Here is a 13,314-nt window from a genome sequence, read left to right on the forward strand (position 1 = left end):
ATCAGGGTGGACTTGTCCATGTTGATCATGAGGCCCAAGGTAGCAAACAGGCCGGTGATCACGCGGACGTGGCTGCAAACTTGCAGTTCCGACGTGCCCCGAATTAACCAATCGTCTAGGTAAGGGAACACGTGGATACGACTGCGCCGAAGATGTGCCACAACGACTGCCATGCATTTTGTAAATACCCTCGGGGCCGTAGAAAGGCCAAATGGGAGGACTGCAAATTGGTAGTGAAGGGGGCCCACCACGAAACGAAGGAAACGTCTGTGGTGTGGCCAAATGGCAATGTGAAAATAAGCGTCCTGCATGTCGAGGGCGGTGTACCAGTCTCCCGGATCCAGGGATGGGATAATGGTCCCCAGGAATACCATGCGGAACTTCAACTTCACCAGGTATTTGTTGAGCTCTCGCAGGTCGAGGATAGGCCTGAGGCCTCCCTTGGCCTTGGGGATCAGAAAGTAGCGGGAATAAAACCCCTTGCCTTTCTCGTTTTCCGGAACCGCCTCTATAGCTCCTTTGTTGAGGAGCGTCTGTACCTCCTGTCGAAGGAATTGCTCGTGAGAGGGGTCCCTGAAGAGGGACGAGGAAGGGGGGCGGGAAGGAGGAAACGATGTAAACTGCAGGCGGTATCCCGTCTGCACCGTACGCAAGACCCAGCGGTCCGATGTTATTTGGGTCCACGCCGGAAGGAAAAACGAAAGGCGGTTGGAAAACGGGGGGGAAGGATCCGTGGGGGAAACTGTTACTGCGCCCTCGGGCGCACCTTCAAAATGAAGGCTTGGGTCCAGGCGGGGGCTTAGAGGAGCCTTGATTCTGCCCCCCTTGGTTCCCCGAATGCCTACGCCTTCCATTCCTGCCACGGCGCCTATTGAGGTCCTGCCGTTGGCGGAACTGGGGGTATGGCCTGCGCTGCTGTTGCTGCTGTGGCCGGAAGGGTCTGCGCGGCGTTCCCGGCGTGTGCATCCCGAGGGAGCGCATAATGACCCGATTGTCCTTGAGACTCTTAAGTCTGGGGTCTGTCTTTTCCGAAAACAGGCCCTGGCCTTCGAACGGGAGGTCCTGGATGGTATGTTGGAGCTCCGGAGGAAGGCCAGAGACCTGCAGCCAGGAGATACGGCGCATCGTTACCCCCGAGGCGAGGGTGCGGGCAGCCGAGTCTGCAGCGTCCAAAGAAGCTTGCAAAGATGTACGCGCAACCTTCTTGCCCTCGTCTAGGATGGCCGCAAATTCTTGGCGGGCGTCTTGCGGCAGCAGCTCTTTAAATTTGTCCACTGCCACCCATGAGTTGAACGCATACCTACTGAGCAGGGCTTGTTGGTTCGAAACCCTGAGCTGCAGTGCCCCAGCCGAGTAGACTTTGCGTCCAAGGAGGTCCATACGCCTGGCCTCCCTGGATTTGGGGGCTGGAGCTTCCTGCCCATGACGCTCCCTGTCATTCACCGACTGTACCACCAGGGAACACGGTGTCGGGTGGACATGGAGGTACTCATAGCCTTTAGAGGGGGCCATGTACTTCCTCTCGACGCCCCTCGCCGTAGGGGGGATGGAGGCCGGTGACTGCCAGATAGTATTGGCGTTGGCCTGGATCGTCCTTATGAAGGGTAGGGCGACCCTGGTGGGACCATCCGACGAGAGGATGGTGACAATCGGATCCTCGATCTCCGAGACCTCCTCGGCTTGTAGGCTCAGATTCTGAGCTACTCGCCTAAGGAGGTCTTGCTGCGCCCTGAGATCCAGCGGGGGGGGGCTACTGGAGGAGGTGCCAGCCACCGCTTCATCAGGGGAGGAGGATGAGGAGACCCCCGGCAAGAAAGTGTCCAATGGGGGGTCCCCCTCGGCCCTCGCCTCTGTCTCAGGAGCCAGAGCGGAGTCTTGCTGCTTGGACCCTTCCTCTCCATCCGGGGAGGGAGGGGGGCGAGACAACGAGGCTTCCGGCACCCTGTGCTCCGCCGTCGCAGGCCTAGCAGGAAGCTGTTGGGGGCCCTGGGCTTGATGGTATGCCCATGGGGTCCAAAACCCCCACTGCTGCGGGCCTTGGTCCTGTTGCGGCGGGTCTTGAAAGAGCGCCGCCTGCCTGTCGGTGCCCAGCGCATACCCGCTGTCCGTCTGCGAAGACACCGACGGCTGCCTAGAAGGCCACGGCGGGGCCGACCCTGGCTGGTAAGGGTCTGCGCGGGTCGGCAGCGAAGATGTTCTCGGTGCCGGGGATCGGTACCGGGAGTCATAGCGGTGCCAGGATCGGGACCGGGACCGGGTTCTGTCTCGGTGCCGGGATCTGGACCGGTACCGGCCGCTGCTTCGGTGCCGGGATCGGGACCGGGACCTGCCACCAACGCGGTGCCGGGAGGTCGACCGGGACCGGGACCTGCCACCAGCTCGGTGCCGGGAGGTCGACCGGTGCGGCGAGTGACGGCGGGACTGGCTCCTGGAGTCACGGTGCCGGTATCGGCGGCTGGAGTCAGACCGCGACCGTCTGGAGGTCGATCGGTACCGCGAGTGCGACCGGTACCGCCGAGGGGAGCGGTGCCGGGACTGCGAGCGGCGATGGGATCTTGATCTGCCGTGACGTCGGGACCTGGACCGCGAGCGCGAGTCCCGAGACGGTGCCGACATCATGGGCTTGCCTCTAGATGCGACCCGCACCGGAGGTACCAGGGGTGGCAGCTGAGTAGGCTCCGTCAAGGCAATAAGGTCCCGTGCCGAGGCGAAGGTCTCCGGCGTGGATGGGACCAATATCTCAACCCCAGATCTTATGGGGGAGCTTGGCGGCACCGGACTCGACGGACCCGCTGGGCCCGGAGTCGACGGTGCCGGCGGCACCGCGGCCGATGTCGAGGCCGGGCGCTCCAGTCGGGTCTGCCTGGCTGGAGTAGCAGACGCTGACGGTCTCGGCTCTGCACTCGGTGCCGGAGAAGGTCGGTGCCGGGGAGTCTTCCCGGTGCCGGTGCGATCCGGTGCCGGCGCAGAGATCACGGCCTGCAAAGCCGCCGGGTCAAGTGCCGCCTCCATGAGGAGAGTCCGGAGTCTTTGGTCTCTCCTTTTTTGTCCTGGGCTTAAAAGCCTTGCAGATGCGGCACTTGTCCGATCTGTGCGATTCCCCCAGGCACTTCAGGCACGCGTCGTGGGGGTCGGTGGTAGGCATAGGCTTCTTACAGGCCGCACACTGCTTAAAGCCCAGCGAACCAGGCATGAGCCCGGTGCCGGGAAGGGCTACAGCCCCCGGCGAACAACTATCTACAACAATATTTACACTTAATTACTTACTAACTATACTTAACGATCTAACTAACAACTATAACAATAACGAGAGATAACAAGGAGAGCTAGGGACGTGGAGGACAGCTATGCCGCGCTCCACAGTTCCAACGACCGACACGGCGGTAAGAAGGAACTGAGGAGCGGGTGGGCCGGCAAGGGTATATATCGAGCGCCATGGCGGCGCCACTCCAGGGGGCGACCTGCCGGCCCACTGGAGTTGCTAGGGTAAAAAGTTTCCGACGAACGTGCACGCGCGGCGCGCACACCTAACTGGAATGGATGTGAGCAATCACTCGAAGAAGAACGACAAAGTTACACCAAAGTAACCTGTAGTGTAGACAAGGGCTTAGTTAGAAGCGACAAAGAGTCCTGTGGCACCTTATAGACTAACAGACGTATTGGAGCATGAGCTTTTGTGGGTGAATATCCATTTCGCCAAACATCTGTTAGTTTATAAGGTGCCACAGGACTGTCGCTTTTTACAGACCCAGACTAACACGGCTCCCCCTCTGATACTTGACACCATGCAAGGCTTAGTTAGGAATCCAAAGAAACAAGTACAACATCCACTTCAGCAATGTTAAATCCTGGGTATGTCTATAGCACTACCAGGGCTGTGACACTGACTGCAGCTTGTGTAGACACACCCACACTAGCGCTACGGACTGGCTTGCTAAAAACAACGGTGAGGACATGGTGGCACAGGCCAGCAATGCCAGTAGGTACCCAAGGGGGTTGTGCAGTTCACACTAAAGCCTGTACATCCTGTCCTCACTGCTATTTTCAGCGAGCTAGCTAGATTAAAGGAGTGCAGGTACGTCTACGTGACTGGTAATCACACCCCCAGCTGCAGTGTAGACATAACCTATAGCATGGTAAGTAAAGAACTGCAACTTGGGAACAATTCTGATTTAAACAAAAGCTGGTTTGTTACTTGCTTATGGTTTGTATCCACCAACTATTCTTCATTGAGATTGACCCTTACAGTCATCAAGGATAACATAGCATGACCAAGAGGTGTATTAATCCTGGTGTCCTGCCCTTTCATTTCCCCTGCATTTTAATTGCACAGTATTTCGCTTTGTGCTCTGAACAGCTATGCTGCTGGGTTCAGTTAAATAACTGCCTTGTTCTTCCCAGAGCTTGGCAACAGACAACTGCACTGCTGCAACTTGCATTGGTCCCAAGAGTCCAGGCTAGCTCTCCTGTTTAAGGTGCACACATCATGCCATGTCCACAGGCAGCACAGCAGCTTGGTGGGATTGCACTGAGAGAATCAGGGCACTGCTGCAGCTGCATCAATAGATTTCATGCCAAAGCTGGAACTGCATTGGTGCAGTGACCCAGTATGGGATGCAGTGGGACAGAGTCTTGCTCAGTGAAAGTGTAATCACAACGGTGACTCTTCCCCACTGGAAGACGTATGTGGGGGGCTGATGCATCTTCAGGCCTGCCGGGCATTTTGCAAGTGTTCTAGCATAGAGGGGCTGCGTTTCAGTCGTGGTTGATGTGATTTGTGTCTGTAGTTTGGGAAGCCATTTACAGCCTTTCAGGAAATAAGGCACTATCTAAACGCAAGTCTATATTTGACCAGTAATTCTGGACAAGTTGGGCAATGAGGTCTGCACCACTGAGCTCAATGGCTCCTGAGCGACAGCACAGTCTAGTGGACCAAGCAGAGACTGGGCATCAGGCATTGCAGAGGTGCTGTGCTCATGGCATCACTGCCTTGCTGGCTGATACTGGGGGAAACTAATTTCTGCAGACAGGGAAACAATGGGGATTATACCTCCCTCCCCAGAAGTGGGATTGCAAAGCACTGTACTGTACACACCTTAAGTATTATGACTTGAAGAAAGCTTTAGGTCTGCCTGAAAGATGCAACCAAGAGCAAGAGAAGCTTAATCCAGAGCCCCCAGCTCTCCTGGGAAATGCCTGGCACTGCAGAGTTTTCTTTACTGGCAAGATTGGAGCTAAAATCCAGATCTTTGGCAATGTGGGCAGTGTTTACTCAGCATACCTGTTTACAGACTGCACTATGAAAACCTCCAGTGGAAGACATCCAAGTGTGCTAGTAACGGGCTTGAGGAAATCATACAGGCATGCTTCCAACCCGACAAAGGATAAAATAGCATCCAACAGCTATATATAGAACAGCTCCATAGACAATTCACTCCCCATGTAATACAATAACCCACGCCTAGGGATGCACTGGAGAGATCCTGGGTCTCCCAAGAGCTGGCCAGTGGAAAAGCTACTCATGAAAGCTTTGAGGATATCACTTCCAGACACGAGAGAGAGTGGAAAGTTGACATGTCAACTCCAAGGCTCTAACAAGTTTTGTGGATCCTGGCAGACAGTAAGGGCTGCATGCATGTGGGCGGAGTGTTGTGTCTGTGGGATACAGAGTTGGGAAAAATCAGGATTAATTGCAGTGTTATGTTCCAGTGCATCAGCATGCTCTGAGAGAGAAGGCCCAGGACAGCCTCAAAGAGGTTGCTTTGCAGCTAGAGAGGTCTCTCACATTTTCAGTAGTTCTTGAGTATAGGAGAAGTCTGGAGAGGCAGGGAAGATTCTTTGTTTACCCTCCTTCTGCCATAACCCCAAAGGAGAGGGGAGCTGCCATTTTGGAATGCCTGTTCCCAGCAAGCCAATCGATTTAGTAGAAAAATCTGTCACTTTACAAGTAAACTGCTTCAGTGTTAAAAGTTTGGCCTTCCAATACATTAAATTATTGACTTTTATTCACAGGCTAAAATGTTCAAAAATACCTTAAAGTTTGGCTCCTAAGCCTGTGTTTAGGCACCCCAGGGCTTGACTTCGGAGCACAAGTCCCACTGATTTGCAGCTGGGAAGTTGCTAGCACAGCCTGAGATAAAGCACCCGAGACACCATACTGCATAAAGCCCAGAACTCAACCAATAGCTGGTCTCTGAACAGGAGTGAGGAAGTAATTCATCAACAGTTTTGTCCTGTCACCACAGCAAAGTCAAAGCAAAGCTGTTTGGGAAAGTCATGTGCCGCAGAACATCTGAATCCCAGAACAAGTTTAGAGGAGAGCAGGAAATATACGTACTTATTGGCTCGGATTCCTTCCCTGCGAGAGGCCAGGCCTTCTGCCACAAGAGACTCAGCAATGTTCTCCCCAGTCGTGTCTGGTAAGAGGGAAAGAAACAAAATCAGAGTCAATGAGAGCAAAGTTCCGAGTCCTGTCGCTGCATAGCATCTGTTTGGATGAGAGACAGTTATACAGGAGGCTCTTTTTAGACAAAAAACTTGTGGGCAAAATATCAATTGAGACAATGACATGCACCGGTGCCAGAAGTTTTGCCCTTAGCAGTACCCATACTGGGGGAGCACCGCTACGATCCCTGGAGCGGTGCCTCTACATCGCGCCATAAAGGGGGCTGCGCGCTCTCCCCACCCTCAGTTCCTTCTTGCAGGACAACTCTGACAGAGGGGATGGAGGGTGGGGTGTGGAATAGACATGAGCAACATCTCGAAGAACGCTAGTTACAGAACAGGTAACTGTCTTTTCTTCTTCGAGTGATTGCTCCTGTGTATTCCACAGTAGGTGATTCCAAGCTATACCTGATGGAGGTGGGTACAAGTTAAGAGTTCCCATGACGCAGTACTACCCTGTCAAACCCGGCATCATTCCTAGTTTGGGAGATGATCGCATAATGCAAAGTAAACATGTGAACTGATGCCCTAGTGGCTGCCCTACAGACGTCCTTGATAGGGACATAAGCTACGCAGGCCACCGATGAGGCCTGAGCCCTCATTGAGTGCGCCTGGATGATCGATGGCAGGGGAACCCCTGCCAGATCATAGCACGTGTGTATGCACGAGGTGATACAGCGGGAAAGACACTGGGTGGAGATTGGTTGCCCCTTCACATGCTCGGTCGAGGCAACAAAAAGTTGCCAGGATTTCCGGAACGGCTTGGTCCGATCCAGATAAAAGGCCAGCACCCTACACACATTGAGCATGTGAAGGTGGCTCTCTTCCTTGGAGGAATGGGGCTTAGGACAGAGCACGGGAAGAAAGATGTTCTGTTCCATATGGAAGGCAGAGACCACCTTCGGGAGAAACAACGGATGAGGGCGAAACTGGACTTTATCCCTATGGAAGACCGTATATGGGGGTTCCGAGGTCAGGGCCCTGAATTCCGAGACACAACGGGCTGAAGTGATTGCTACAAGGAAGGCTACCTTCCATGAGAAGTGAGACCAGGAACACATACCCAAGGGCTCAAAGAGAGGCCCCGTGATGTAGGACACCACCAGGTTTAGGTCCCATTGCGGCACAGGGGGTCTAGCATACAGGAAGGAACAGTCAAGGCCTCTCAGGAAGCAGAAGGTCACAGAATGGGAGAAGACAGAATACCCTTGCACCAGCAGGTGGAAGGCCAATATAGCCACCAGGTGTACCCTGACAGAGGCAGGTGCCAATCCCTGGGTCCTAAGGGACAGGAGGTACTCAAGGATAAGATGGAGTGGTGCGGATGACAGAGAGGCTGCAAACTCCCCCGCCTACCTGGAGAATCCGGACCACTTCGCCAAGTACGTCCGGCATGTGGACACCTTCCTCCTTTCCAGGAGGACCCACCTGACCTCCTCCGAACACTTCCCCTCCTCATTGTCTAGCCACTGAGCAACCATGCTGTCAGGTGGAGCGTGGCCAGACTGGGACGGAGGAGGTAGCCTCTGTTCTGGGAGATGACGTCTGGGCGGAGCAGCAGCCTCCTCGGAGGGGCTGCCAAGAGGTGCAGGAGTGTCCCGTACCAGTGTTGGTGGGCCTACGCTGGAGCTACAAGGATGATACGCGCTTTGTTTATACTTTTTGCAGGACTTTGCCGATTAAGGGAAACGGTGGGAAAGCATAGAAAAGCTGGACCAACCACTGCAGGAGGAAGGCATCCGAGATCGCGCCCCTCCCCACTCCCCCTCCGGAGCAGAACCGGGGGCAATGCTGATTCTGGCAGGTTGCAAAGAGGTTGACCTGGTGAACTTCCCACTCAGAAGAACCGGTGAGTAACCTCCGAATGGAGTGACTACTCATACTGGGGTGAGAAAACCCTGCTGAGGCGATCGGCTTGCGTATTGCAGACACCTGGCAAGCGAAACGCACTCAGGGAGTTATTGTGGGCTATACAAAACTCCCATAGGCTCAGGGCTTCCCAGCAGAGGGCCAAGGAATGAGTATCGCCTTGCCTGTTGTGGTGCTGTTGTCCATCAGGACTCTGACCACTTTGCTGAGAAGGTGCATGTTGAAGGCAACACATGCCAACCGTATCACCCTGAGCTCCTTGACATTTATGTGGAGGGACAAGTCTGCGGTTGACCGCATCCCCTGGGTTTGCATACTCCCTGTGTGAGTTCCCCCATCCAAGTCGACGCGTCAGACACTAGGTCTAAAGACGGGGTTGTCTCCCAAAAAGGAACCCTTAGCAGAATATTGCTCAGATAAGACCACCATTGTAGGTAGGCAAGTATCAGTGATGGTACCAGGAGAACTTTGTCTAGCCCTCCCGGGCCTGGGAGAACGGGGAGGCTAGTCAGAGATGGAGAGGCCTCATCCAAAGCCTAGCATGGCAGACCACATACATGCATGCTGCCATGTGCCCCAGGATCCGAAGGCACGCTCTCGCTGTTGTCACCGGGAAAGCCGTGACTGAGGCAATAAGATCTTTTAGGGCCTCGAACCTGCTCAGTGGGAGAGAGGCTGTGGCCCTTGAGGAGTCCAGCAGTGCCCCAATGAACTCTATGCGCTGCTCTGGAACTAACGTTGACTTGGTCTTGTTTACCACTAGGCCAAGATCGACACGTGGACAGGAGCAGCTCCACATGGGCCCTTACCTTGGAGAGTTGCCCTTGAGAAGGCAATCATTCAGGTATGGAAAGATCTGTACTGCCTCCTGTCTGAGGTAGGCCACTACCACAGCCATGCACCTTGTGAAAACCCTGGGCACTGTGGATAGGCCAAATGGGAGGACCACAAAGTAGTAGTGGTCTAACCCCACTAGGAAGTGGAGGAAGCGCCTGTGCCCCTCGAAAATATGGATGTGAAAATATGAGTACTGAAGGTCCAGGGCCACATACCAATCCCCCTGGTCCAGGGAGGGGATAATAGAGGCCAGGGACACCATGCAGAACTTGGAGCAGATCAGAATACAGGTGAACTCAGGGTCCTGACCTCGGAATCCCCATATACGATTTTCCATTGGATAAAGTCCAGTTTCGCCCTCATCCGTCATTTCTCCCGAAGGTGGTCTCCACCTTCCATATGGAACAGAACATCTTTCTTTCCGTGCTCTGTCTTAAGCCCCATTCCTCCAAGGAGGAGAGCCACTTTCACATGCTCAATGTGTGTAGGGTGCTGGCCTTTTATCTGGATCGGACCAAGCCGTTCCGGAAATCCTGGCAACTTTTTGTTGCCTCGCCCCTTCACATGCTCGGCCAACCAATCTCCACTCAGTGTCTTCCCCGCTGTATCACCTCATGCATACGCACGTGCTATGATCTGGCAGGGGTTCCCCCGCCACCGATCATCAGGGAGCACTCAATGAGGGCTCAGGCCTCATCAACAGCCTATGTAGCTCATGTCCCTATCCAGGACACCTGTAGGGCAGCCACTTGGGCCTTAGTTCACACGTTTACTTCGCGTTATGTGATCATCTCCCAAACTAGGGATGATACCAGGTTTGGCAGAGTGGTACTGCATCATGGGAACTCGTAACTCCTACCCACCTCCAACAGATATAGCTTGGAATCACCTACTGTGGAATACACAGGAGCAATCACTCGAACACCATAACTGGTGTTCTTCAAGATGTGCTGCTCCTGTCTATTCCACACCCCGCCCTCCTTCCCCTCTGTCAGAGTTATCCTGCAAGAAGGAGCTGAGGGAGGAGGGGAGGGAGTGCGTAGCTCCCCTTATAGCACAATATAAAGGTGCCATTCCAGGGGTCACAGTGGTGCTCCCCCAGTATGGGTACTGCTAAGGGGAAAAACTTCTGGCACCGGTGCGCGTGGCAAGCACACACATCTACTGTGGAATACACCTGAGCAATCACTCGAAGAATTGGAAGCCTCTGAATCATGGTGTGAAGTACTCATGCCCCCAGACTCCATCATTTTAAAAGAATAAATCAACTGTGCCCCACTTGTGCACTGCTTTCAACTGGGACCTGCTGACAATCCCCTCTACTGCGTGAATGAAAAGCAAAAGGTGACTTCCTCTGCATGTCTGACTTTTGTTGGGGACTTATTCTTGGCTTCTCTCCATTTCTTGTCATAGTTTTCATGGGCGGTCTCTCTATTGGTTTGTGTCTTTTCCTTCTCCATCCAACACCTTATAGCCTCTTTCCTTGCACTCTTCTCTCTAGCCACGCTTTGCTCGAATTTCCTCCCCCAAGCTTAGTCCGAGCAAGGGTAAACCACCCCTGGAACCATTTACCAAAGGTTGTGGTGGATTTGCCATCACTAGCTGTTCTTAAAAACAAGGCTGTATGTTTTACTAAAAGCTCTGCTCTAAGAATTCCTGTGAGGAAGTGCTACAACTTGCATTATATAGGAGATCAGATTAGAAGATCAGAGTGGTCCCTTCTAGCCTGGGAATCTTTGAAAGCACCCCAAGTCCCCCAGACATCAGAATGAAGACCCTATTAGTCTGGGAGCTGTGTGTGTATGACCACCTTTGCCCCCACTCTTTCAAAAACTCCTGGAGGTGGGAAGAACGCAGATTTGGGTTTCTGACCCATTCCATAGCAAAGGACAAGGACGCACAGACTAAATTCTCAGCCATCAGCAGAACAGAAACAAGAGCCTGAACTTATGATCTTGACTAGAACACATTTTATGCCCTGACCATTCAACTTCAGACCACACAACTTGCCTTCCTCTTCCCTGAGCCCCAGACCCTCCTCACTGGAACTAGCCCCCCCAGATATTTATGGCAGCTGTGCCACTTTTACATCTCAGATCCTTCTTCCATGCTCCATAGGTCACTTTGCCCCTTTCTGCATGCTGGAACAACCCTAACAGACGCCGTTTAAGCATGCTGTCTATTGCAGCTCATTGAAAGCTGCTCAGTGAAGCATTGTCTGAAGGAAGCTATAAGTTAGAACTTTACAAAGTTAAAGCAATGGCCTAAAAAGAGCAATGGGTGCATTCAAAGTGCTACTCCCATTTTAGAAGTGCCAGATAACCCACTTCTGAATCGCTGTTCTCAAGCAGCTCCATGGTCAATGAACATCGATTCTCACTGCACTGACCCACACACGACAGTCCAAGGATGCTAATGAACTAAACGGGAGCTATGAGAACTCCTTTCTGTTGCCTGTCTCCAGTTGACTAAAGCCACAAGATTTATAATGGCAATAAGGGCTGCAATAGGAAATCTGAAGGAATTCAATTAGCACCACGACCTGCCACAGCCTGGAGCCCAAGCACATTCAGCAATGACAGTCTGCGGCTCCAGCAAAGCAAACCGCACTATAGGAACCCAGCACCCAACTCCAGTGGGTACCTGGAGGTCAAGTGAGAACCCGCACCTGAATTTCCCTAGTATTAGTGACAATGCTATAAATGGCAGCCTGAGGCCTGTAGGAAGATACCACAGAAGGACGGACAGCAATGTACAGCTGGGTGTCAGGCTCTCCCGGACTGAGGTCTGGTCTACGCTACGTGTTTAAACCGATTTTAGCAGCACTAAACCGATTTAACGCCGCACCCGTCCACACTACGAGGCCCTATATATCGTTCTTTAAATCGGTTTCTATATTCCTCCCCGATGAGAGGAGTAGCGCTAAAAAAGGTATTACCATATCGGATTAGGGTTAGTGTGGCCGCAAATCAACGGTATTGGCCTCCAGGCAGTATCCTACAGTGCACCATTGTGACTGCTCTGGATAGCAATCCGAACTCGGATGCAGCGGCCAAGTAGACAGGAAAAGCCCCGCGAACTTTTGAATTGCATTTCCTGTTTGCCCAGCGTGGAGCTCTGATCAGCACGGGTGGCGATGCAGTCCCAAATCCAAAAAGAGCTCCAGCATGGACAGGAGATACAGGCTCTGATCGCTGTATGTGGAGACGAATCTGTTCTATCAGAGCTCCGTTACAGAAGACGAAATGCTAAAGCCTTTGAAAAAAATCTCCAGGCTACACAGTGCTGCGTGACAAGCATAAAGGAAAGCCAAAGAAACAAATGGATGCTCATGGAGGGAGGGAGGGGTACTGAGGACTCCAGCTATCCCACAGTCCACAGCAGTCTCTGAAAAGTATTTGCATTCTTGGCGGAGCTCCCAATGCCTGTAGGTTCAAACACATTGCCTGGCGTGGTTCAGGGTATAGCTCATCAATTTACTCCCCCTCCCACGTGAAAAAAGGGAAAAAATCGTTTCTTGACTTTTTTAAAGTCACCCTATGTGTACTGAATGCTGCTGGTAGACGCAATGCTGCAGCAGTAAAGAACAGTATCCGCTCCTCTTCCCTCTCCAGTGGCAGACGGTACAATATGCTTGATAGCTGCTGAGTACTCCTGGCTGGCCTCAGGTGAGGCCGGCCCGGGGTAAGGGAGGGCACACCTGGGTAAAAACAGGAATGATTCCTGGTCATTCCCAGTAGATGGTACGGAACAGCTGGTAACCGTCCTCATCATAGCAACTGGGGGCTGAGCTTCCATCAGCCCCCTCCCTTTCACGTGTAAAGAAAAGATTCTGTACTGCCTGGACTATCATAGCAGCAGGATGCTGAGCTCCTCTCCCCCACACTGCTTAATGTCCTGCCTGGACTATCAAAGCAGCTGGCGGCTGCCTCCCCCTCATTTTATCTCACTAACAAGTCACTGTTTCTTATTCCTGCATTCTTTATAACTTCATCACACAAATGGGGAGGGACACTCCCACGGTAGCCCAGGAAGGTTGGGGAGGAGGAAAGCAATGGGTGGGGTTGTTGCAGGGGCCCCCCCCGTGAATGGCATGCAGCTCATCATTTCTGCGGGATCTGACATGGAGCGGCTGTGCTCTCTGGTTCTCTGATACACTTGCCC

General features: G+C 53.1%; 1 protein-coding gene across 2 annotated transcripts in view; it reads right to left on the reverse strand.

The window, feature by feature from the left end:
* SND1 (staphylococcal nuclease and tudor domain containing 1) overlaps positions 1-13,314 on the reverse strand; it is a 576,429-nt gene that overhangs the window by 531,461 nt on the left and 31,654 nt on the right. For both annotated transcript variants that reach the window (XM_050952703.1, XM_050952694.1), the window contains exon 4: positions 6,338-6,416. In XM_050952703.1, the coding sequence (XP_050808660.1) occupies positions 6,338-6,416 (79 nt within the window). The remainder of the gene's footprint in view (positions 1-6,337; positions 6,417-13,314) is intronic.

This window comes from Gopherus flavomarginatus, chromosome 1 (genome assembly GCF_025201925.1).
Source record: "Gopherus flavomarginatus isolate rGopFla2 chromosome 1, rGopFla2.mat.asm, whole genome shotgun sequence".
Classification (NCBI taxonomy): domain Eukaryota; kingdom Metazoa; phylum Chordata; order Testudines; family Testudinidae; genus Gopherus; species Gopherus flavomarginatus.